The 23,658-nt window shown below is 36.9% G+C and overlaps 2 protein-coding genes and 4 non-coding genes across 10 annotated transcripts in view; 4 read left to right on the top strand and 2 right to left on the bottom strand.

Annotated features, from left to right (window-relative positions):
- The first annotated feature begins 2,065 nt into the window (after positions 1–2,065).
- The window catches only part of rap1gap2b (RAP1 GTPase activating protein 2b), a 52,712-nt gene continuing 31,119 nt past the window's right edge, over positions 2,066–23,658 (top strand). The window contains exon 1 of one of the 2 annotated variants that reach the window (XM_056730268.1): positions 2,066–2,142. In XM_056730268.1, coding sequence (XP_056586246.1) covers positions 2,138–2,142 — 5 coding nt within the window. In that variant the 5' untranslated portion in view covers positions 2,066–2,137. Of the gene's footprint in view, positions 2,143–6,150; positions 6,221–23,658 lie in introns of those variants that run through there. The other variant, XM_056730265.1, reaches the window with a different exon arrangement.
- trnad-guc (transfer RNA aspartic acid (anticodon GUC)) lies at positions 5,836–5,907 on the top strand. Its single transcript has one exon. It is a non-coding gene; the product is annotated as a tRNA-Asp (tRNA).
- Positions 6,363–6,434, top strand: trnad-guc (transfer RNA aspartic acid (anticodon GUC)). Its single transcript has one exon. It is a non-coding gene; the product is annotated as a tRNA-Asp (tRNA).
- Positions 11,798–22,933, bottom strand: st6gal1 (ST6 beta-galactosamide alpha-2,6-sialyltranferase 1). Of its 4 annotated transcripts, none has more exons than XM_056730276.1 (9): positions 22,472–22,933; positions 22,296–22,418; positions 20,219–20,425; positions 18,030–18,398; positions 17,471–17,735; positions 16,557–16,654; positions 16,365–16,466; positions 15,141–15,315; positions 11,798–14,999 (listed from the first exon to the last, which is right to left on the bottom strand). In XM_056730276.1, the coding sequence occupies exons 2-9, from the start codon at positions 22,305–22,307 to the stop codon at positions 14,722–14,724; spliced, it is 1,506 nt and encodes a 501-aa protein (XP_056586254.1). In that variant the 5' UTR covers positions 22,308–22,418; positions 22,472–22,933; the 3' UTR covers positions 11,798–14,721. The 4 variants fall into 4 exon arrangements, with proteins under 4 accessions (XP_056586254.1, XP_056586253.1, XP_056586252.1 ...); XM_056730275.1 differs by having other exon boundaries at positions 22,296–22,396; XM_056730274.1 differs by having other exon boundaries at positions 22,296–22,933.
- On the top strand, positions 23,013–23,085 carry trnav-uac (transfer RNA valine (anticodon UAC)). Its single transcript has one exon. It is a non-coding gene; the product is annotated as a tRNA-Val (tRNA).
- Positions 23,389–23,460, bottom strand: trnaa-cgc (transfer RNA alanine (anticodon CGC)). The gene has a single exon. It is a non-coding gene; the product is annotated as a tRNA-Ala (tRNA).

Raw genomic sequence — 23,658 nt, 5'->3', positions numbered from 1 at the left:
GATAGATAGATAGAAAGATAGATAGATGATAGATAGATAGATAGATAGATAGATAGATAGATAGATAGATAGATAGATAGATAGATAGATAGATAGATAGATAGATAGATAGATAGATAGATAGATAGAAGGGTAGGTAGGTAGGTAGATAGATGGATGGATGGATGGATTGAAGGATAGATAGATAGATAGATAGATAGATAGATAGATAGATAGACGGACGGATGGATGGATGGATGGATGGATGGATAGATAGATGGATGGATTGAAGGATAGATAGATAGATAGATAGATAGATGGATGGATGGATGGATGGATGGATGGATGGATGGATGGATGGATGGATGGATGGATGGATGGATGGATGGATGGATGGATGGATGGATGGATGGATGGATGGATGGATGGATGGATGGATAGATAGATAGATAGATAGATAGATAGATAGATAGATAGATAGATAGATAGATAGATGTGGTGAAAGATGGATGGATGGATGGATAGATGGATGGATGGATGGATGGATGGATGGATGGATGGATGGATGGATGGATGGATGGATGGATGGATGGATGGATGGATGGATGGATGGATGGATAGATAGATAGATAGATAGATAGATAGATAGATAGATAGATAGATAGATAGATAGATAGATAGATAGATAGAAGGGTAGGTAGGTAGGTAGGTAGGTAGATAGATAGATAGATAGATAGATAGATAGATAGATAGATAGATAGATGTGGTGAAAGATGGATGGATGGATGGATGGATTGAAGGATAGATAGATAGATAGATAGATAGATAGATAGATGGATGGATGGATGGATGGATGGATGGATGGATGGATGGATGGATGGATGGATGGATGGATGGATGGATGGATGGATGGATGGATGGATGGATGGATGGATGGATGGATGGATAGATAGATAGATAGATAGATAGATAGATAGATAGATAGATAGATAGATAGATAGATAGATAGATAGATAGATAGATAGAAGGAGAATATTTATTTGTGCTTTCAACTGTTCCTAACTTTTCTCTTATATTAAGAATTAATTTTAGTTCCAGTTTTAGTGAATCATGATTTGTTTTCGTTAAAGCGCTCGTACGCAGGTGCGCGTACGCATGCTTAGTGAATGAGACCCACTGTATCTGCATTTAAGTTTGTTGCCGCTAGTGGCGCACAAAGAACGCGCTTCAACTTCTGCTGAACGTCAATTGCGCGTTCTTGCTAAGTATGAAGTTTTTGGCGAACGTCGACGGTGATCTTGAACATCGGTGTCTGGTAAGGTCCACTGTTACGGGTGTCGCACATAGGCAGGATGTAATTAAAATAAAATGATAAAAATATGTAAGTGTGCAACTTTGTTTACCGCTAAAATCAAAATGATTTATTGCATGTTAACGACAAATGAAGGATTGACGCTAGATGATAAACTCAGTGACGCATCACTATCAGAAGGTAACGTTAAGCGGTTTTATTCAAATAAAGTGTTTTTGTTCAAATTGAAAGTTTTTAATATCTGTGTGTGCATGATGATTGACATTTTAGGCCTAACGTTAAATGTTTATGAGTATATGAAGGGTTGAATGCCTCCTCGTGGTGTTACAGTGTGTCGAGGACACCGTGGTGTTTTACGATCAGCTAACGTTACAAAAGTTTCTGGTCGTGAACCTTTTGTCAGTAATCATGCTATTGAAAACAACGATTGTTGATATTGTGTCAATTCACACATATTGTAACTTATTTGGCACTATTTAACATTTTGCTTTATAAGTTAACGCGAAGTCAAACTCTCTGCCTCCCTACAATTGTATTGTTAGCGTGATTCGTTGACCAAGAATAAGACAAAACATAAAATAAACTAAATTAATGATGAATTTGACTAATAGCATCATTTCTTTCTGATATGTTAAATCTGATTCAGTGACAGCCCTACACCTGATCGCCTGTTCAATACTTTGGTATTTCTGTTAATGAAGTAGCTAAGCAAATGTCTTAAGTGACATGCAGGAAAAGCCTTCTAACACTATATTGTTTGTTTATTCCACAGGTCGTGACTGCAGAAGATCAGCACTTCTGATGCAGGGGTGAGCTGGGATAGTTCCTCTCACACTTCTGATTTACATGAGGTATGAGCTTGCTGTCTGACCTGTCTAGCATGGCTAACATAGACATGAATTGGTGAAAATGATGTTTGGTTCATAAATAAATAAATATTTTTCTTGATATTAATTCTACCATGGTTTATTATACATGCAGATTCAGGTTTTAGTCAAATATTGATCAGTCAAATCTGACCTAAAGAATCAGCATATGAAACCACAAAACCAACCATTTAAAGGTGTGGTGAATCATTTTTGGAGGATCTATTGACAGGAATATAATATACACACAGGTGTATAAAAACCTTACATAGTGAAGAGTAATGTTTTAAATACCTCAGAATGAGTCATTGCAATGTCATTGCGTGATGATATAAAGAACCAATTAATTCGTTTTTTAAAAAAAACAGAAATAAAACGTAACATAGTCTCACTTTACGCAAACTCAATGCCGCATATCTCCAATAAAATCGTAGGTGTTGTCTGAGTTGAATCAGACAGAAGGTTACTGCTTTCATTGTAAGAAAATTCTGTAATAAACATACCACAATGCTTTAATACAGAGCTTATTTACTTATTTGATCTCCAGCTTTTAAATACATCCAAAATATATGTAACGTGTGTGTGTATGGCCGTTTTATAGAGATTCTGAGAAGTTCAATATCTCTTAACTTAAAGGGATATTTCAGGAGATAAACAACATTTTCTCATATTTTACTAACCCTCAAGGCATCCTGACTGAATATTACTGTGATGTAGGTAGGGATGGGTATCGTTAAGGTTTTAACTGTATTACTACTTTTACATTTACATTTACATTTAAAATTATTAGTCCTTTTACATGTAATGTACATTTACGCATTTGGCAGACACTTTTATCCAAAGCGACTTACATTGCTTTATCCTATACATTTATACATAGGTATTTGCAATCCCCTGGGAACGCACCCACAACCTTGCGTTGTTAAACACAATGCTCTTACCACTGAGCTACAGGAAACTTTTATCGATACCACTTATCTATCCGGTACTTTAACGGTACTCTTATCTGTACATTTTTTTTTTTTTTTTATGAAAGACAAAACTAAAGCTGGAGTTGTTTTCACTATTTATAACCATCTTTACTGACCCATCATATCTTAATGCAGGTAAAAGATGACTGATACCCGCCTATTATTCATAGAGAGTTAAAATAAAATGCATGTGGGCCTAAGTTTGTTTGTGTTTTTTGTTGTTGTTGTTGTTGTTTAATAATAACCAAAATTGGACCAGATGCTGGAGTGGATTGGTTTACTGTAACTGCAGCTTTACATTCACATAATGTAGTTAACTCTGTTTGGGCTTAAATGTTATACAGGTTTCGAACCTCTTGCAAAGTACATGTCACGAAATGGAAGTGATAGAAGAACCCAAATGCGGGCAGCGGTACGGGGTAACAAAAGATTTTAATAAACACAAAACAAAAACCCACAATGGGGTAAAATACAGGGGATAAACAAAGACAGCCAAACAGGAACGAAAAACTCACGTAGGGTAACAAACTGTAACAAAAACTCTCAGGAACAGAGTGCTGGAGCAGAAACGCTGGGACACAGCGTATGTATAAATCCTGGGTACAGCAGTACAGACAAGCAAAGTTACAAGTAACCAACCAGCACAAGACAGAGAATACCAGGGCAACAATAGGCAGGTGTGGGTAATAAAACACTCAAGGGAAGCTAACGAGGAGACGAGAGGGGCGGGGCCATAGACGAGACACGAGAAGGCGCATGACAGCCAATATCTAAGCCATGCCATGTCCTTCTCACACAAAACCCTAGACTTAGTCATGACTCCGCTGCAAGAATAAGAATAAAGATAATATGATAGCGGAATCATGACAGTACACACACAAAAAAAGTTAATGTATTTCATCAATTCAAATTAATTTTAAGGTAAGCACTGCTTTATAATTTCTTAAGCATAATTTATTATTATTCATCCATTTTAAATGCAGTACTGTGAAAGCATTTTTAATGTTTAAGATTTAATTAGGCTACTGCAGAAAAAAATACTCTAAAGATTTATACGTAGGCTATTTTTTAATGTGATGTGTGTTTATTAAAATTATTACATGCTAATTTAAAGAAACCTTAAGCAATGTTTATGTCGGGAAGACATAAACTAGTATACGTACCTCAGGACGTGGATGGTAAACTAGTTGCTAGGCAGTCGAAAACTTTGCATTGCTCTGTCTGCACATAATGCACTTTTAAACAATGTTTTGCCAGATTGCTTGTGTTTCCGCTCTTAAAAGCAAAAATCTTGTTGCACTTGTTGCAATGAGCGTTGTCTGCATCCACTCGAGTGAAATGTAACCATACTTTAGACCGTTTGATTCTCTCCGCCATCGTCACTCTATTAAGCGCGAGCTCTCGTGTTGTGTGCGCGCGAGCTCTGTGTAGTGTGGGACAGACGGACATTTTGCGTGCGAGATTGCGAATAACGAAAATGTAGGTAAATGTCTTTAATATTATCGCAAATTAGAAATGGTTGGTCAGTTAAAATATGCTAGGTAACGTTTATTTATCAATAATAAATAGGAAATGTTTTTCTTAATTTCTCCAGTACCGACAGCAGAACCGTTGACGTCAGAGCTTATCGATACTTCGGTATTTTATAATTTAGCCCCGGGACCGACAGCCATCACGATGTTGGGCTGGCATAGTGGTTCCCCGGCATGACGTAATTTTCGTCATCAGGAGGTTCTGCAGTTGTCCGCACATCCCGTACGCGTACAGCACGACAAATATTGACAGCCGAGTCCACAGTATGACATTTTGCGCATGTGTCGAGCTCGTCCATTCGCACTTTTCTGCGGTCGTGAATGATTTTGAAGCTGTAAAACGCATGTGCTCGCAAAACTTGACAGACAAAGAAAGTGAAAGCAAACAGTGAATGGGAGTTAAGCGCAGTAATACAGTTCAAGGAATGGGTAGAAGGAGGCGGGAACCGGCAAACATTAAACAGCTTTTAATAAAATAATTTTACAACAAAACAAACATTATAAAACCAAACATAATGTCCAGGCCTGGTCCTCTCTTGTCATACACTCCTGTCGCTCCTCCTTTTATGCTTCTCATTATCACTCGCAACACCGGCATAGAGTCATTCCCTCTCGTCCCGCCTTGCTCGTCACATACCCCCCTCGCAGGCCGGGGGGTACTCCCGAGCCGCCGGCTGCGGCACCTTGGGGTATGGACAGAAGAGACGAGAGAAAACTTTGCCCAAAAAACATGGTTATTACACGTTTACTACAGTAACACCATGGTAAACAGTAAGGAAATAAACAAACAATATTGTGCTGATATTTAAAACTATTTAACATGCTATATGAATGTCAAGTAGTGTTTTTTTTTTAAAGCAAACTTGCCTTTCAGAGCCTCGCGACAGATGTAAATAAAGAACTACTCAGAACATGGTTTCTATTAAGGCTAATGTGCTAGCTTTGCTAACGGACAATAGCATTATAATACCCTAAAGTTGATTATATAATCATAATGTAAAGTCTCCGGGTTTTTTATTACATGAAAATGTTGAAGTAACCGTGCATTATTTATTAGTGACATTGTGACTTTATCATGCTTGTGATTTACTGTTCAAAACCCTATATGTTTTGTGTGATGTAAAGGGGCCATTGTGTGCTTTTTCTTCCATAGGAATCAAACATTAGTAAGCCACTCCTCGTTAGTATAGTGGTCAGTATCCCCGCCTGTCACGCGGGAGACCGGGGTTCAATTCCCCGACGGGGAGATGTGAAGCATTTTGCACTGTCCCTTAAAATGATTAAATTGATAAAACAAAATGTATAGTTCTAGGAGAGAACATTTAAGTTCTTGTCAGGATGATGTTATGGTAATACTATATTAAACCATCTCAGTGGTTCGGCACATTATGCAACGGTTGTGAGCACATAACAAATTTAAGCATAAATTAAACAGTTGTTTAATAAAATAAATAGAAATTACACAGTTTCACGTTTTCTCCTTTAAACAGTTACCTCCAGACCAATGCCTGAAGCACACATTCGAGTCCTGAAGAGTGCTAAATACCTTTTCTTTAACAGGTATGTTACAATGTTTTTAAGATGTAACCTTAATTGACAATATGTTACAAAATAGCTTCTTCCTCCGAGACAGACAGTCTTAAAAAACAAAGGTTATTGATGTAGTGCATTTTTATGCAGTATTCTGGCAAATTTTTTCAGCTCCTCGTTAGTATAGTGGTCAGTATCCCCGCCTGTCACGCGGGAGACCGGGGTTCAATTCCCCGACGGGGAGACTTAACATTTTTTTTTCTCACACAAACACATATATTACTCTTTTCAATAGTTACATTGGTGTTAAATTCATTGTAATTAACTTTTTGCACGTAGCCTTGTGACATACTTCTGACATGAAATCGTATGGCTCATGGGCTTCCAGTTGTTTGTATTTACTATGGTCAGTTGCTACCTGTGAAACTTAAAAGGTTAAAAATTAGATTTTTACGTACATACAGCGGGGAAAATAAGTATTTGACACATCAGCATTTTTATCAGTAAGGGGATTTCTAACTAGGCTATTGTCACAAAATTTCCACCAGATGTAGCCATTAAGCCAAATATTGAATTCATACAAAGAAATCAGAACTCCTGTTTTTGTGAGCACTGTGGGGGCCATTATCCGGAAATGGAAAGAGCATCAGTTCACCATAAACCGGCCACGATCAGGTGCTCCACGTAAGATCCCTGTCCGAGGAGTCCAAAGAATAATCAGGAGAGTTCTCCAAGAGCCAAGTACCACTCGTGCAGAACTTCAGGATGACCTTGCATCAGCAGGTACTGTTGTTTCAAAGAAAACTATAAGCAATGCACTGAACCGCCATGACATCCATGCACGCTCACCACGCAAGACTCCATTGCTGAACAAAAAGCATGTTGAGGCTCAGTTAAAATTTGTGAAAGAGCATTTGGAGAAGCCTGTGGATTATTGGGAGACTATAGTATTGTCAGATGAAAGCAAAATATGAACTTTTTGGCAGTCATTCTACACACCATGTTTGGAGAAGAAATGGCACTGCCCACCACCCCTAGAACACCATACCAACAGTTAAGTTTGGGGGTGGAAGCATCATGGTTTGGGGCTGCTTTTCAGCAAGGGGTACTGACAGACTTCATATTATTGAAGGCAGGATCAATGGTGAAATGTACCGGGACATTCTGGATAAAAATCTGCTGCCATCTACCAGAAAGCTGAAAATGAAAAGAGGGTGGACATTTCAGCAAGACAATGATCCCAAACACAAGGCCAAAGAATCAATGAAGTGGTTTCAAAGAAAGAAAATCAAGCTGCTTGAATGGCCCAGTCAATCACCTGACCTAAATCCCATAGAAAATCTTTGAAGATCAAAGTTCATAAAAGAGGCCCACGGAACCTTCAAGATTTAAAGACCATTTGTGTGGAAGAATGGGTCAGAATCACTCCTGAGCAATGCAGACGACGATTATCTCCATACAAGAGACGTCTAGAAGCTGTAATCACCAACAAAGGCTTTTCTACAAAGTATTAAATAAAGTGTGTTCAAAACTTATTCCCCGTGTCATTTCACTTTATTTATTATGACTGAACCTGAATACTTAAATGTTCTGATTTCTTTATAATTGCGCCACAAAAATGTTTCAGTAATTTAAATCTACATTAATTTATACACAAACACATTAATGTAGGCTAACTCATAAAAAGGTCTTAAAAACTGGAGTCAGATAGCAATTTTGTTTAGATAACCTACACAACCGAAGAACAATTCTTTCAGTGTAAAAATAATAGTGAAAGAATAATAATTTGCGGTGATATTTACAAAACCTACATATCCAATAAAAAATACAAATCTGATGAGCTACTTTTGACCGCAGTAGTGCTGTCTTTCCAAACTGTTTTTTTTTTCAATATGCGCTTTTGTTGGATGTAAAATGGAACGCTAAAGGAGACCGGGAGGAGACCATTCCAACGAGCCCCGGTTCGTCCCGCTGGGACCTTGGGGGCCGGAGTTATTAACGATCGAATGTCCTGGTTGATAATGACTTGGCGTTCGGAAAGAAATATTTTTTTCTGAATCCACAAACCATCATTCACCCGTCCGTATCTCAGGTCTACCGCGAGGCCACTCGGCGGCAAGGACTTTCCGACAGCATGTCTCTCCTTCCTCCTGGGTTTCGGCACCAATGTAACAAGATTCAAAGTAGGGAAGGAAGGAGACTGGAACCGGCAAACATTTAAACATTTAATCAAAATAACAACAGAGTAAAAGTAAACAACTAAAATCCAGGCCTGGTCCTCTCTCTTCGACGGTCCGGTCGCTCATTCTCTTATGCTCCCGATCTCCTCCGGGTACAGCTGACACTCATTAACACTCACTTATTGTCCTCAACTCACAGTCTTGCCCCGCCTACTCCACTACATTATACATCGCCTTTCTTAAATAATGTGTTAAGTGTCATGATTCCGCTATCATGCCATGCTTATTCTTGTTCTTGCAGCGGAGTCATGGCATAGCCTTAAATTGTGTGGAGGGAGAGATAATTTCCCTAGGGGCCTTCTGTACTCCCTCTCCGGTCTGCGGCTGTGTTTCCCGCCCTTTTCGTCTCGTTAGCTTTCCCTTAGTGTTTGATCTTTGTCACCTGGTCCCTATTAATTATCCTGTGTTTGTTCCCCATAAATACTCCTCGTGTTCCATTGCTGTGTTCGGTCATTGTGTTTTACTGTCTCTGCGCCTCGTGCAATGTTAGTTTGGATTGTCTGTAACCAATGCTTTGTTCCTGTCATTGTCTTCCTGTCTCGTCTAGTAAGTCTTTAGTTTAGTTTAAGGTCAAGTGTTTGTTAGTCTAGTGTTCAGTCGGTCTTCGTTCAGTACTTGGATATTATTTCTTGTTCCTGTTTTTACCCCATCATGGGTCTTTTTGGGGGTTTTATTGTTTAATAAAATCTTCTTGTTAACCCCTTCATCCCCGCTGCCTGCAATTGGATTCTCCCCTCCGAGTTTCATGACAGTTTAGCATGTTAGCGGCTGTTGTTTACTTATTCTCAGCTAAACCTGAGACATGGTCCAAAGACAGGTGTTATGTCGTAACGTTAGTGGTAAAACCCATCGGTTCAGAAGACTTGTGACCAACATTATTTCTGTAAAGCTTATTCATTACAATGAAAGAAAGTTGTAGCAGTGTCTTTCTCTGTGAGTTTAGTGTTTTCTGGTATGTCCTAAGTTCGAGAATACTTAGAGCGGATAGAAACAGAGTTTGCATCTGTAAGACAATGAGGTTATGCAGAAATTGCTACTCACAACGTAATAACACATGGTTGCTGATTTTTACATACCTGTCTGTCATATACAAGGACTTTGAAGGCATGTTTATGCCTGTATCCGTGTATATGTCTTTTAGTAATATGCATGCAGATGATTTATGAACAAGGCATTACGGTGATTTTATTGCAGTTAGTGTATGTTTTTGGTTGGACAAGGCTTTACAGACGTAATTGCACTTTCCACCATATTGATTGTCTTGATGTCATCCAAAGCACATGTGTAAGCGCTCTACCTCATAATTTGCATACGGTGAGGTGAGCAGAAGCTCATTGCATTTAAAGAGACACACACAAAAACGGCTCTTTTCCATTGCAGCCACAAATGGCCATGTTCAACATATTGGAATGAAAGAAATGTGATGCATTTTGAGCTGAAACTTAACAGAGACATTCTGGGGACACCACTGAATATTTTTACGTTTCCGAAAACATCTGGATTAGCGGCCCTTTAAAATTTGTCTTTAAAACCCCCATTAAAGCAGGTTATAACATGGTCAATTTTAAGACTTGATTGGCTGGAAGGTGTGCATTAAAACCCTTTAACACATGGGTAGCTCCAGTCAGTTTGATTACATTTGAAATCAACAAAACAATTCAAAATAACATTTTCTTTTGGTTGATCTAAAATAACACTGTAAACATCAATAACAGGATAATCCACAGGTAGCAGTGCGTTAAAGGATTTTATTGCACTACACGTTCGCGGAGGGTGCTTCATCTCCTCCACGTTTTAAGGGTAGCTGTGGATTATCCGTTAGTCCATTGTAATGTCAGCAGTTTAGGTGTTTTATTTCTCTCTGTAGTACTTTGCAATGACAGACAAGATTGCTCTTATTTCCAAACTTGCCAGTGGGCATAAAATGTTACCTTAAGATAATACATGGTCTTATTATGTTTTTGCCCATATTCATTCAAATTTTCACTGAGATATTATTTCAGTTTATATTGTTTATAGCATTTTAAGACAATGCATAAATATTATGAGACACAATCTGTCTTTAAATGTGAGCAGTTAGTCTTTACGTCATTTGTCAATAACTGGCATTTGTAGCCATGTCGTATTTTTATAAATTGTCTTTAAAGGGGTCATTTGACTCAGCTAAAAAATATATTATTGTTTGCTTTAGATGTAATACAATGTGTATACACAATTTAAGGTTAAAAACGCTGTATTTTCCACATACCGTGCATGTTTTTTAGAGATGCATCGATTGCAATTTTTGTTTGCCGATTCCAATTTTATTATAAGTTTCGATTTTGCTGCTTACGATTTTATATCCACAAACTATAATTGACAGTATATAAAAAAACATTACATTTTCTTCATACATATTTTTTCATATTTTTTCATTATCATTACATTAATTATTGAACAAAACAATTTCCCTAAATACATTTCTACAACCTACATTAAATTACAGAATCTTCTCTTGCCCAAATAACTCTTAAATTGAAGAACTCTTTGACCGAAAATAAGTATAAATAATAAAATATAACTAAACTTAATCACTTAATCGACCTTTTTCATTTTTGTACTCTCACAAAAGTCTAAGATAACAATAAAATACTTCAACTTTATCCTTGTCTGTTTCTGTTTATGAAACTATCATTGCTTTATTTATTTTTTTCTGAAATGTAAAATAACTACTGGACTGTCAAATATTGTCTGTGCACTACATGATGTGTGTGCTCGCGCACAGAGACTCACGCAGTTCAGTGGAACCACGCAGTCACGAGCGTAAATGAGCCGTGAAAGACAGCCGTCTTGAACGGACGTTTACTTGCGTATTTGACGTTATTGCCCGAGTCGCTGGCAACATACGATTGGCTTCAAATTGGCAAGACGTGAGACTGCCCGGCCAATCGGTGCACCTCTAATGTTTGTATTTCCTCTTTGCTCCGCCTCTCTGAAACTCGCTGATATTTTACAAAGCTCATTGCTCTGAAAAGCGAGGTGTGCTATGATTGGCCAGGTCACTAGTGCGTATTGATTGGTAGAATACTGCACGAAATTGTCTTACCATATTCAGAACATCAGGCTGCACCGGTGACGGTACAAAGAGATTTACAAGACCGCTCACCTTACCTGCGTATACATTTGGCCAGTCTTAGTCAAATCACTCCACAAAGTGACGTACATGCTTGAGGGTGTGGTTGCAGGAGGCGTGAGCATTCGCTTTTAGATAGTAATGCATCTTTTGTTCCGACACTTAAATTTTTGCAATTTTACGTGTCTTAATACATGCATGGGCCACTTATAACACACCAAAGACACAGAAAGACACGTATTTCCACCATATGACCCCTTTAATACACATCAGATTTTAAATGTGAAGTTGATTTTTCTTTTTTAAAGTTGCCATTTGATGACCACATTATATACTTAGCCAGTACTGAATGGTGCACTTATTCAACACATAAACCAAAACAGAAAAGGGTTGTCCATTATGATTGCCTTTGATCTCTACAAAGGAAAAAACTTGTGATTGTGTCATTCGTGAGGTATGTCAGACTTCAGGCATGTCTGTTTATATTATTTAGATAATCAAGTTAACTGAGAACATGAAAAAAGCTCTTTGCTCAATTGAAAATTCAGCGTTTTCTTTTTTAGAGCGTACAGTGTCCACCTACTAAAAGTCTTAACCTTGTGATCCATGTAGCAGGATTAAGATACAGCCATAAGTGTTCCAGTGCCTTGTAATGGTCAGTGTGTTGAAGAACCACATTGTTTAAATTCAAACATAGAACATGTCATCCAAAAAATACAAAAGTAATCTTCCCATATCTCCACCAATTTTTACCATAAACCATTACTTTGAATGTAAAGCAAGATATCTACCACAAATTTATTATGAAAACTAAATTTGAACAAGGAAGATTAAAAAAATAAACATATATTACAAAGAGCAATATATCACGTACAAATACAAAATAAAACATACATTTGACAGTTGTTCAGTGTGCATAGACCAGATTAGTTCCTATACGCTAAATTGGTGAGATCATGCAGGTAATAACAACAAAGTACTTTACAAGAAACACAGCTAAACTCTACTTTTAGTTGACAGACATCAGCAGTGTGTTATCAAGCATAGTGTTTCATAATATGGAAAAAATTGTTATATAACATTTTTGTGGTTACAGTAATCTACTTAATGCTACAAATTGCATATTAAGATTCTTCGCATTTAGAAACATATGTTTACAAATATCCGTGAGTGAGTTTTAAGTTTCAAATTTTAATTTAAAGTCAAGGTAAAACATTAATCATATTTTGAGGCAAAGATGTTCCTGTAGCTTAACTGGTAACGTATTGGGTTAAAGGTACAGATCGGTCATTTACTCACCCTCAATTTGATCTGTATAAATTGCTTTGTTCTGACGAACACAGAGAAAGATATTTGGAAGAATGCTTGTAACCAAACAGTTATTGGCCACCATTGACTACCATAAAAACTGCTTCATAACATTTTTTGTTTTGATGAACACAAAATAAGATATTTGAGGAACGCAAACAGTTCTGGGGCACTTTTGACTACCATTGTAATTTTTCCTACGATGGTAGTCAATGGTGGCCAAGAACTGTTTGGTAACAAGCATATTCCCGAATATCTTTCTCTGTGTTCATCAGAATAAAAATTTCATTATATATATTTGGAACAACATGAGGGTGAATAAATGATGACAGAACTTTTTTTTGGGGGGGGTAAACTGTACCTTTAACAGTGTAAAAGATTTCTTAAAATTGAATAAATGAATACTTTTAATGCCGTTTAAGTCGCTTTGGATACAAGCGTCTGAGAAATGCCTAAATGTTAATTCAAAATGAAATATTTAAAGTAAAAATGAAAGGCAGCACCTGACTTCCATTAGGAATTGATTTGAATGTTAAACGTGGGCATTACATGCCTGAATGAAGACAGGTGCTAAATGAGGATTGGAAAATAAAGAGGGTTAAGGGGACAAACATGCACTGTAGTTTTTACTTTTCCATAATGATCTCATTCATCAGGTAGTGCTGTCACAATTTTGAAACAATCGTCTGATCCCAGAAATATGACCTAACTGCAATTATTTCAGATAATTATCCTCAGGACTTATTCTGATCTGATTATTTACTGAATGTGAGCATTTCTAAAAGGTCTATTTTTTTCATTGAATTATTTAATTTTATATTTAAAGTTGTTAATTGTATCAATCTTATTCTGCAAGTAACAATTTACAAAATATTAAATTAATCACAATTTGTGACTATCAATAATTACATTATTTGATTATTTATGAGACAAATAATTGTCAACCAATTTTCATAATTGTGACAGACTTTAAGTTTATAATTACAACTAAATACAAGTTTACCAAAGCTATATATAATATAGTGCAATTGTAGGTAAGCATGCAAATAAATTCTTCAAAGACTGGGCTCAACGGCCCTATGACGCATTATGGAGTGCTATAGAGTAAACGCATGTCACAGTGTATTTACTGAATGCATACAGATATACTTTATACTTTTGCATACTTTTAATAGAGCTTTTCTTAAATACATTACTTTACAGCATTATTAGGTGTTGGCCATGTTTTTGTAAATAATCTAAGGATATTGTAAGTACTGTTGTCAGAGTTGCATTTATGGAAGTGGCAGGGTAGCTTTGGGCATTCAGCTTTACTTGCTACAGTATTATGGGAACATAATAAGTTCTTCTCACAATGAAAGAGCTTTATATTGTCTTTGAATATTTAGTCAAACAGATATCCACATTTTGTGCTGATAGTAACTTGTGTTTGTGACGGCAAGTAATTCTGGTAGTTTTGTCTGATTTGAGAGGAAAGGTATATTGCAAGCAGAAGTAAGCAAACAGTATGATTTTACCACTATGGGAACAGGAATGTTGTACACCCATCAACTTCTCACTATTAACTGGATAGTCATGCTAAATAGTGAAGTTGGTAAGAAAAGTTTGACAGCTCACACATATATACAACTTTCATCTTAATTACACCATTGCTGTCTGTGAGACGAAGTTTCCTTTCATTAAACAAAAACTAGTGGTTCATTTTTGATCTTGGTGACATCTGCCTCGGTTTCGTTCTCTACCATTTCTAAAAACGTGCAACCAAACTCCTGACCTCTCTCAGAAACCAGATGAGATTCTTGTTGCGGTTGTAAAATGAGTCATGCACTTTACCGTTACATTCTGAAAACGTACAATAAAAGCCGCATACTCTAAGTCTTTGATATCATGCCGGACGTTGAGCCGTGTGTGCAGTTAAGTGTCTTTAGCCCAGGAAGAGTGATCCTGCCATACATGTAAATATCACGGTCAGACCCCTGATTCATCCTCTTTACCAGGTTTTTCTCATACAGTAATGGATGGTAGGCCCCCAGGGTGCAGGCGGCATCACTGAAGCGCTGGTAATAGTGGCAGAGTTCGGTTTTTCGACGGGAGGGCAAGAACTCGTACACATGTACCACTTCACACAGAGACATCATTAAAACAGTGCCTGTGGAGAAAGAAGGTGAAATTCTCACTACAGAGACAGAAATAAAATGTGTTGTGCTGTTATTATTATTAACGTTTATAAATAAGTATGAAATACTTTCTTTGCTCTACATATAAATCTTTAAAGAAACGTTAGCTTTACCTAACAGGCCGGATGAGGGTGGATTTTTTTGTATAGACTCGCCCATGTTGTCTTGGATTCGCTGCCACAACTGCCACTCCATTCGTGGGTGCAGAATGTAAAATGGCTGTTGAGGGTGTAAGCGTCGATATCGCTGGTACTGTTTAAATATTGGGTAGTCTGTTTTATTGTACCACTGCAAAACATTAAAGACATTAAATTAGAAAGTCCTTGGCATTTGTTTCCCCTGTATTTGCGATGATGTTTTATTGCATATTGCAATGCAACAATGTAAGATATTTATGTTTTGGTAATGTATCTGTTACTAAATGTCTTTTATTTTCTATTTGTGATCTCATGATACAGACAGAATCATCCACCCAGTATTGTGTACATAGTATCAAATGATGAGCCTGAAACTTTCATGAATTGCTTCTTATAAATGGTCTTCTAAATGTGTTTTTGTTTACTTGAGTAAAATGAGTAGCAGTTTTTTTTAAATAATTGTATTTAAATGTTTAGTCAGACCGAACAGAGGCTGAAAAATAATTTAATCTCCCCGTCGGGTAATTGAACCCCGGTCTTTTAGTGTTGTTAAAATTATTCTTTTATGTACATTTGACCAAAAATCCTAAAGGGTAATAACATATAGTGATGAAAACAATATAAAATAATTTCAACACTGACATAAAGAATATTTTGTTATGAACATCAACATTTACATTTCAAATAACCTTTTAATTGTTACGAATTAATGTTCATAACAATAGAGTTTTCCAACAATTATTTTGGTTAAAGATATGATAAATAAAACACCATTAATGAATATATTCTATCAACATTTTCATTTAACCCAACTTCAATTTAAATCACGACCGGCCCCTGCGTGACAGGCGGGGGTACTGAGGAGTGGCTTAGAGGCAGTATGGTTTGCACGGTTGAAGTACCTCATGTACCTATAGATTTCATTTTAAAGCAATTTTTGTGCACTTATCCAACAGAATACTGGAAACTACAAGTATTTCAATTGCGGGTTAGAGTACATTTGAGGGTTATTACTTAAATAGTCAAAAACTGTAAGTACATAGTGCTTTCATTCATAAAAGGATAATCAATGCTACCATGCTAAAAATGCTACCAAGATATTGTAGTGTTTAGATAATGGAATTTGTAAGGTAACTGACAGATTTGATGAATTTGCCAATTCCATGGTTATTTGCAATGCTTGAAAGAGTTATCTCATACCTCCCGCAGATCAGAAGAGTGAGGGGCAGGATCCCAGCTTACTAAAATACCCGCACTGTACAAAGAGCTTGATAGGAAATGATGATCTTCTGATGCCATAACCTATGCAATAAACAAACACATCTGTTTTGTAAATTCTCATTTCGGTTGCATTTCGAACTTTGTTTCATGTAAACAAAGTAAAGGATATACCTGAGAGTTGATCAAACGCACTGTTGTTTTTGAGCCCACGTCTTTTTCGAAGCCTGTTGTCGGTGCAGCATTGAACCGTATCACTGCATCATGAGCATCTGGAATCCAAATACACTTTCTATTAATATCAAACATATTTTATACATGAATCAAGCTGACACAATTCAAAAAATATTATCATTTATAGATGGTAAAGGTGTACAATACAGTCCGCTTATGATTTGGGTTCACACATTTGACAGTATCACAACATGTTATTCAAAATGTAAAAATGAAACTAAAATTCAAACAGCAGATTTATTACAAAACACAAAAAATTTTCAATAACCTATGTTATTTTGTTGTACAATTGACGACATTAAAGGTATATTGTACCATCTGTATGTAAATAAGTAAATATGCGACCCTGGATCACAAAACCAGTCTTAAGTAGCACGGGAACATTTTAAGCTAATGCCAAAAATACATTGTAGGGGTCAAATTATCAATTTTTCTTTTATGCCAGAAATCATTAGGATATTAAGTAAAGATCATGTTCCATGAAGATATTTCGTAAATTTCCTCCCCTAAATATATCCAAACTTTATTTTTGTGAGTGGATGACCAGTAACAGACAGTGCCTCTTATTTACAACTTCAAAGACAATTTTCTCAATATTTTGATTCTTTTGCATCTTCAGATTCCAAACATTTAAACAGTTATATCTCCGGCAGGTATTATCATATCCTAACAACCTATACATCAATAGAAAGCTTAGTTGTTCAGCTTTCAAATTATGTAAAAATATTGATTTCGAAAAATGTACCCATAAGACTGGTTTTGTTGTCCAGGGTCACATGTATTCTCACACAGCTAATAAATGGATAGACCAATGATCCCAAAAGACAGGTCCAGATTCAGAATTCAGAATTTACCTATTTCTTTTCCCAATCCAGAATTTTTTAGAGAACCCGCAGACGAAACCACTGCGCAGGTCTTGAATGGGCCGATATCAGAAATGAGTTGGCGTGGAGATAACTGAGAAGCCCATGAAAACCCAGCAAATGGCTCCATGTCTTGTGTTAAAGTTGTAATTTGTACCATCTCCTTAATCTGACAAAGAAGTTCAGGTCCACTGAGTTTTGACCGATGTGCTCCACTCTCAGCTCTAGGGTACTGAACCCCATATTTATTCATTGCCTTAAATCGAAAAACATACAAAGCACATGAAAAAAGGATTTGGTCAAATTTGCTGAACAATTTTTTTTATCTGGATGCATGTTTGGACGGAAGTCAAAAGAGAATCAAAGAGAGATCACATTTGTTCCATTTTACCTATGCAAAAGAGATTTATTCCTAGAGGATTATGGGTAGGGGATTAATTGAGGAGGATTCAATGCTTGCCGAGAAATTCCAGCAATGCTAACAATTGTCGCTGTCTTTTTATGTTTGTAAAGACGTTGCGAAGAGCTGGTGTCTTTGAGTTACCCTCACCTGATAGTTCTGTACCACCTTCCTCAGCCTTTTTCCCAGCATGGTGCTTGACATCTCTTCATTCCAGACCTCTCCGAGTGCCCCATGAGGCCCGAAAAAAACTTCATCTCCACTCGCAGCACCCATAATTTCTTTCCGTTTTCTTCCAAAAATAGTCTCTACGGCACGTCTTAATGGTTGAGCCAGAAGCCAGTAAAAAAGCCCATGTTCTCTTCTTTTGCCCTTGAGGTTGCTCACCTTATTACTGCGCTCTATAGAGTAGTTGGAAGATGACAGGATGGGAATTGGCTTTTGAGGGTCTCCAGGAATGACCCCTGGGAGCTTTTGAGGGTCTGTATAAATGGGCTTCGACCCTGTTCCACGCAGTACCTAAAATAAATCAATGCCATTTTGAGTGAGAATGTTTCGGTTACTTTTTTCTTTTTCTACCCCCCTTTTTTCTCATACATCATTGACTTCCTTTTGTATATCAAAGCAAAGCAACATTGCAACTGCATGTTATTTTTATAGTACATCCTGTTTTTGTGAAACTTGTTTTCTCATCAAAGCTTTTTTCATAGCATAGATTTTTTTTAAGAAAGATAAAGAACATTCTGGAACAGTAAACATGTTAGGTTAAACCATTTAAATAAATATTTGAGTTCCTCTTAATTAAATTAAAATAAATGCAGTCGGTTAAGTGAACCCTAACCTGTAGCTCAACAATAATCAGAAGTTCAGAACATCAATAATTTTCTGTATAAATAATTTTAAATGAAAATAAAAATACAGTCACTTAAGTGAGCCTCAACCTGCAGCTCATGAATTAAAACAATTTATGTAAATAAGCATTCATCGAACCTGCATCTGAACAATGTTTTTGGAGACATGTTTACTTTCTACCCAATTACTTTTCAATCCATGTTATAATGCAGGAATGTAAGCATGTTCGCCTTGTTCAAACCAATTCATGTTATTTGCCCCCGTTAGAAAATAATTATAAAATAATAATTACAGACCAATCTAAGGCCTTGTTTATACACGCGCCTGGCTCCCCACCGCGTGTCTTCACTGATCCCATGTGTTTCCTGAAGGCGTTTATGAGTAATAAATGGGAAACATGCGCCCTTTCCGCTTCGGACAATTCTCCTCCACGTGAGATTTCTTGGAAAATACACAACAAATTGCAAATATTTCATTGTTTCTCGAAGCGTCGTAATAGTTTCACACAGGCAATGACATGACTGCGCTGCCAAATCATTTAGACATCTTCATGCATTCTGGAGGTTTATGGTGACATCATTAAATAGCGATCGGTTAGTGAGATCGGCGAAGTTAGTAAGTACAAGTCGAATCATAAAATGTAATTATCGGCCAGCACCGTTCTGTTTTCGATCGATCGGAGCATCCCTAGTTTATAGCCTTGTGTTAGCTTTTTACTTCTGCCGATTGTATTTAGGCTTCAAAAGTAACAAACATTGTTTTGTAAAGATTATAAACCTTCTTTATACACAGATCGTCTTTTTTGTGAAAACACTAATCTATGCCGTATAGGCTTTCGGTCGAGGGAACCAGTGTGATGCTATCTTCCGGGTTGACCCACTAAAACATCTCTGCACCACTCTATTTATATTCTATAAAATAATAATGTAAATTAAATATAAAATAAACTGTTATATTACTAGCCAGAATGATAACACAGACCAGAAGTAAACTTCAAGCCAGGCAATAGAATCCAATAAAACCGTCTATTCACTCCTGTGCAATATTTCCCTTAACCTCTTAAAGGCGGATGTCCGATTTCTCATAGCCATTTTTGATGTTCAAATCATCAAAACAGACACACCCCGACCCCCATATTTCGCTTCCGCCAGCGCTCGGCACGACTTATGTCCATTCTGTTACTGTGCACCTTACTGCTGATTGGCTACAAGGTTGTGTAGGTACTCGGCCTGACTTTGTCTAAACAATAGTAATTCGGAAAACGGACACCCCGCCTTTAATGTTTGCACTAATAATAAAGCTTTACTTTAGGATGTTAATATGAACATGAAAGGTTAGGGTTATGATTAATTGTCAGCTGAAATTTAATGTTCGTGACGTCCTTTCTAGTCAAATATTGACCATATAAATAATAATTTTGCGGTCTCCATGGACAGTTTATTTCACAAACAGAATACCGTGTAAGGAAAGTAATCTCCTCATCATACCTTTACAATAGAATGTGCCCTCGGTTGAGCTCGAGTTCTTGCCTTCACCCCAAAAATGGCATCTGTGACAGGTATGCTGTTTTCAGCACAAAAGGTGTATAGGACAGCCATAGTCATACAAAACAGTGCCATGCACAGGGCCCCTCGACGTGCACGACGACGCAGCCGCCAAAGTAGGCTAACACGATCCATAGCGGCTCCTGGGATCTAGATAATGAAGCACAGACAAAATTAGGAAATTTAAGAAGTAGAGTGGGGTCAAATGGAATGTTGTAACATCTGCAGTCGAAGTAAGGAACTGTGCTTTTAAATTGCTGTGCTTTCTAGCTCCTTTTGCAGATGCCAAAACATGCCTTGCTGCATAGAAGAAACTACCGAGATTAGTGAGGTTCAGGTCATGTTGGATGAGGTCCAAGTGTATGCAGAACCGAAATCAATGAATAGCATCCTGACATTGGCTGTTGTTTAGGAAGTTAGTAAGGGCAGAGTCTGTGGAAAGTTGAGCTGATGACACCCTCAGTTGACCTGATATTGGTCCAGCGTTGGAGGCAGATGTGTTTTGAGATGTGAGAAGACCTGACTCTCAAAACACTTTGCAGTGATCGGAACAAATGCAACGGGGCATCAGTCATTAAGGGATGCTGCTGGTTGAATTAGAGATTTGGAATTTAAATAACGAATTGGGGTTATCAAATCGGTCTAAAAGGAGATTAAATGCATCTTCATATCAGGAAACTGCCGGATTAAATTTATCATCATTCGTGTTTAGAAGAAGAAATCCATCTGTTTTTACAACTAGTGAAGCTATTTGTGAAATTGCGGCTGTAATGTTTTAATGGATTTTGTAATGTTGTACTCTGAAATAATGTAATGGCAGGCACTCAAATGCAAAGTCTTAAATGCACCACAAATCATTTTGGATTAAAAGCTAATGCAGCAACAAAAGTTTTTGCAAGATCACTTTTTGTGTTATACATTTGGAAAAACTCTCTTTGTTCGTTTCCCCCTCTTAAAATGTATGAAATCTCCATTTTCTGCACTTCAATAGTCTTTTTAAGTATATACAGCAGTGGTTTACTGTAGTTTCGTTTGCCATGCTTCCACCTGCTTCAGTTTAGAAGAAACTCGTACACTCATAACAAAAATTCGTAAAATAGGGCACAACATACTGTACAAATGAAAATACGGAAAACTCCTTCATATTTATACAGTTGTTTTACCTGTATTTTACATTTTGCAACTGCATTTATTGCATTTAAGCATTAACGGAAATGTCTGTAAAACAAAGGGAAATGTACTGGTCATTTTCTGTTTTCACAGTGTACATTTCATTCGTTTTTTATTGAAAGTTTAAAATGATCGACTGTCTTAATGGTGACAGTAAATTAACAAAACATATTGTCAAAATTTAATCATTTATTGAGAAGTACAACATAAAAGAAAATTATGCAGAAACGTGTTTTCCGTCAAGTCGGGTTTTTGAAGGTTCCCTTTCAAGCAAATGCTGATTAAATCATTTTGTAAGTAAACATTAGCAAATGCTTTGAATCGCATACTGAGACACTTAATGGATAACGACTTGAGTAAATGATGATATTGATACGGTGTAACGTTACTGCACCAAAAATAAAACGATTATAAACATTGAAAATATTTATCTGAGGGATATAATCCTATGCTTTTAAAATGCGTATATATGTTGAATCATTGTCCTATGAAGCTATGCAAATTTTTCCCGAATTAGCGTGTAATAATAATAGAAACAAAGAAGTGTTGTAGTGTAATAAGATTTACAAAGGTTAATACAACCGACTTTTTAAGTATTAACTGAATAAATAGATTACCATTAAGAAAACAAATCTTGCGTATTTGTCGCGTTGATGGTTTTGTTCGAAGTAATTCAAATGAACGTTATATAACGTGTAAATGTTCAGAACGTGCATCCGGCTCCTAGAAGCAAATAATTGTGTTGATTAAAAATGCAATAAAACATGCAATGAGGCTTATGGCTTTATCCTAAGGAGAAGTGCAGTGAAATGATACTGCATGGATGAGGCAATATGATATGCACCCCTACCTTGTATCTCATTTTCTTCTGCTGTTTTTCTGACAGATGGATGAATTAGTTTACTCCAGTGCCCGGTTTTGACATTTTCTTTGATATCTTATGGGTACGAACTATATTATTTAAAGAGAAAACCTATATTTTAAAATTAATCAGTTACAGCAATAAGACAGCATTTTGTCTTTTACCTTTTAAAGGGACGATCAACGACATGAGATTTTGTATCAGATGATCTTTTCGAGCTGATGCGCGTTGAAAAACCGCCATGTTATATGCAGCATCATAAAAATGGCAGACGCGTAACGTTAGCTGCGTTGAAACTGATGGTTATTTTGAGCTCTCTGGTTTAAGCGCAACGGGGCTGTCTGTCTATAACCTGAATGTGGCGCTCAACTGCGGCTCTGATTTCAGCAGCTTCGTTTATTCCGCTGTTCTCGCATGCATCTGACACTACGCACTGGAAGCTCATTGTTAATACATAAGGAAACGTAATCAATGAATGCAAGGAATAGATAGAATCATGCAAAATTCATTCTGTAAGGTTGCAATGTTCTGCAAACCGCTTAATGTAGCGACGCTGTGAAAACGTTTTCATTTTAAATGGCGATTTAAAGAAGTCGAGTTATAAGGATTAAAGAGTTACACTGCAGTGGTAACATGGTAACATTTGTTTGCATAGCACAGGAAATGACACAATTGATGTCAACTTGTTTTAGCGAAGCTTTTACAGGTTCCATAGTGTAGCGGTTATCACGTCTGCTTTACACGCAGAAGGTCCTGGGTTCGAGCCCCAGTGGAACCATATCATTTTGAATTTGAACCGTGGTAAAGGTTTCGATAACTACATAAAAGTTTTGTTTTTATTATATTACTATTATTGAACTACAAGGTCATTTTATCGCGCCACGTTATTCATTTTAAAGCCACCATGTCCCTATTCTGAAAATACACGTTTTTTTAAGCAAACGGGAATTATGGAAATGAATGTTCGTTACAGTCGAAGATAAGCTGTTATGTTATGTATACGATAGTTAAAGAGTATAGAGGTGTTATGCTATGTATACGATAGTTAAAGAGTATAGATAATACACATCGTGGGAAAATGTGGAGATGCCGGGGATTGAACCCGGGACCTCATACATGCGAAGCATGCGCTCTACCACTGAGCTACATCCCCACTTGAAGAATAAGTCATGTTGGCTGAACGAGTAGTACTAGTTGTACTCGAAGTATTTTTTTGTCCCACTGGATAATTTTAACCGTGATAAATATTTATTTGTTTAGCATTTGAGACAAGAACGGTGAGTCCGAGATTTTTGCTTCAAACAGTGCACTTACGGATAGTCATTAAATAACATCAATAAATATGATGATT

The sequence above is a fragment of the Triplophysa dalaica genome, chromosome 19, assembly GCF_015846415.1.
Source record: "Triplophysa dalaica isolate WHDGS20190420 chromosome 19, ASM1584641v1, whole genome shotgun sequence".
Lineage (NCBI taxonomy): Eukaryota > Metazoa > Chordata > Actinopteri > Cypriniformes > Nemacheilidae > Triplophysa > Triplophysa dalaica.
Note: the sequence above shows the minus strand (reverse complement) of the source record. Positions and strands in the feature narration are given on the sequence as shown.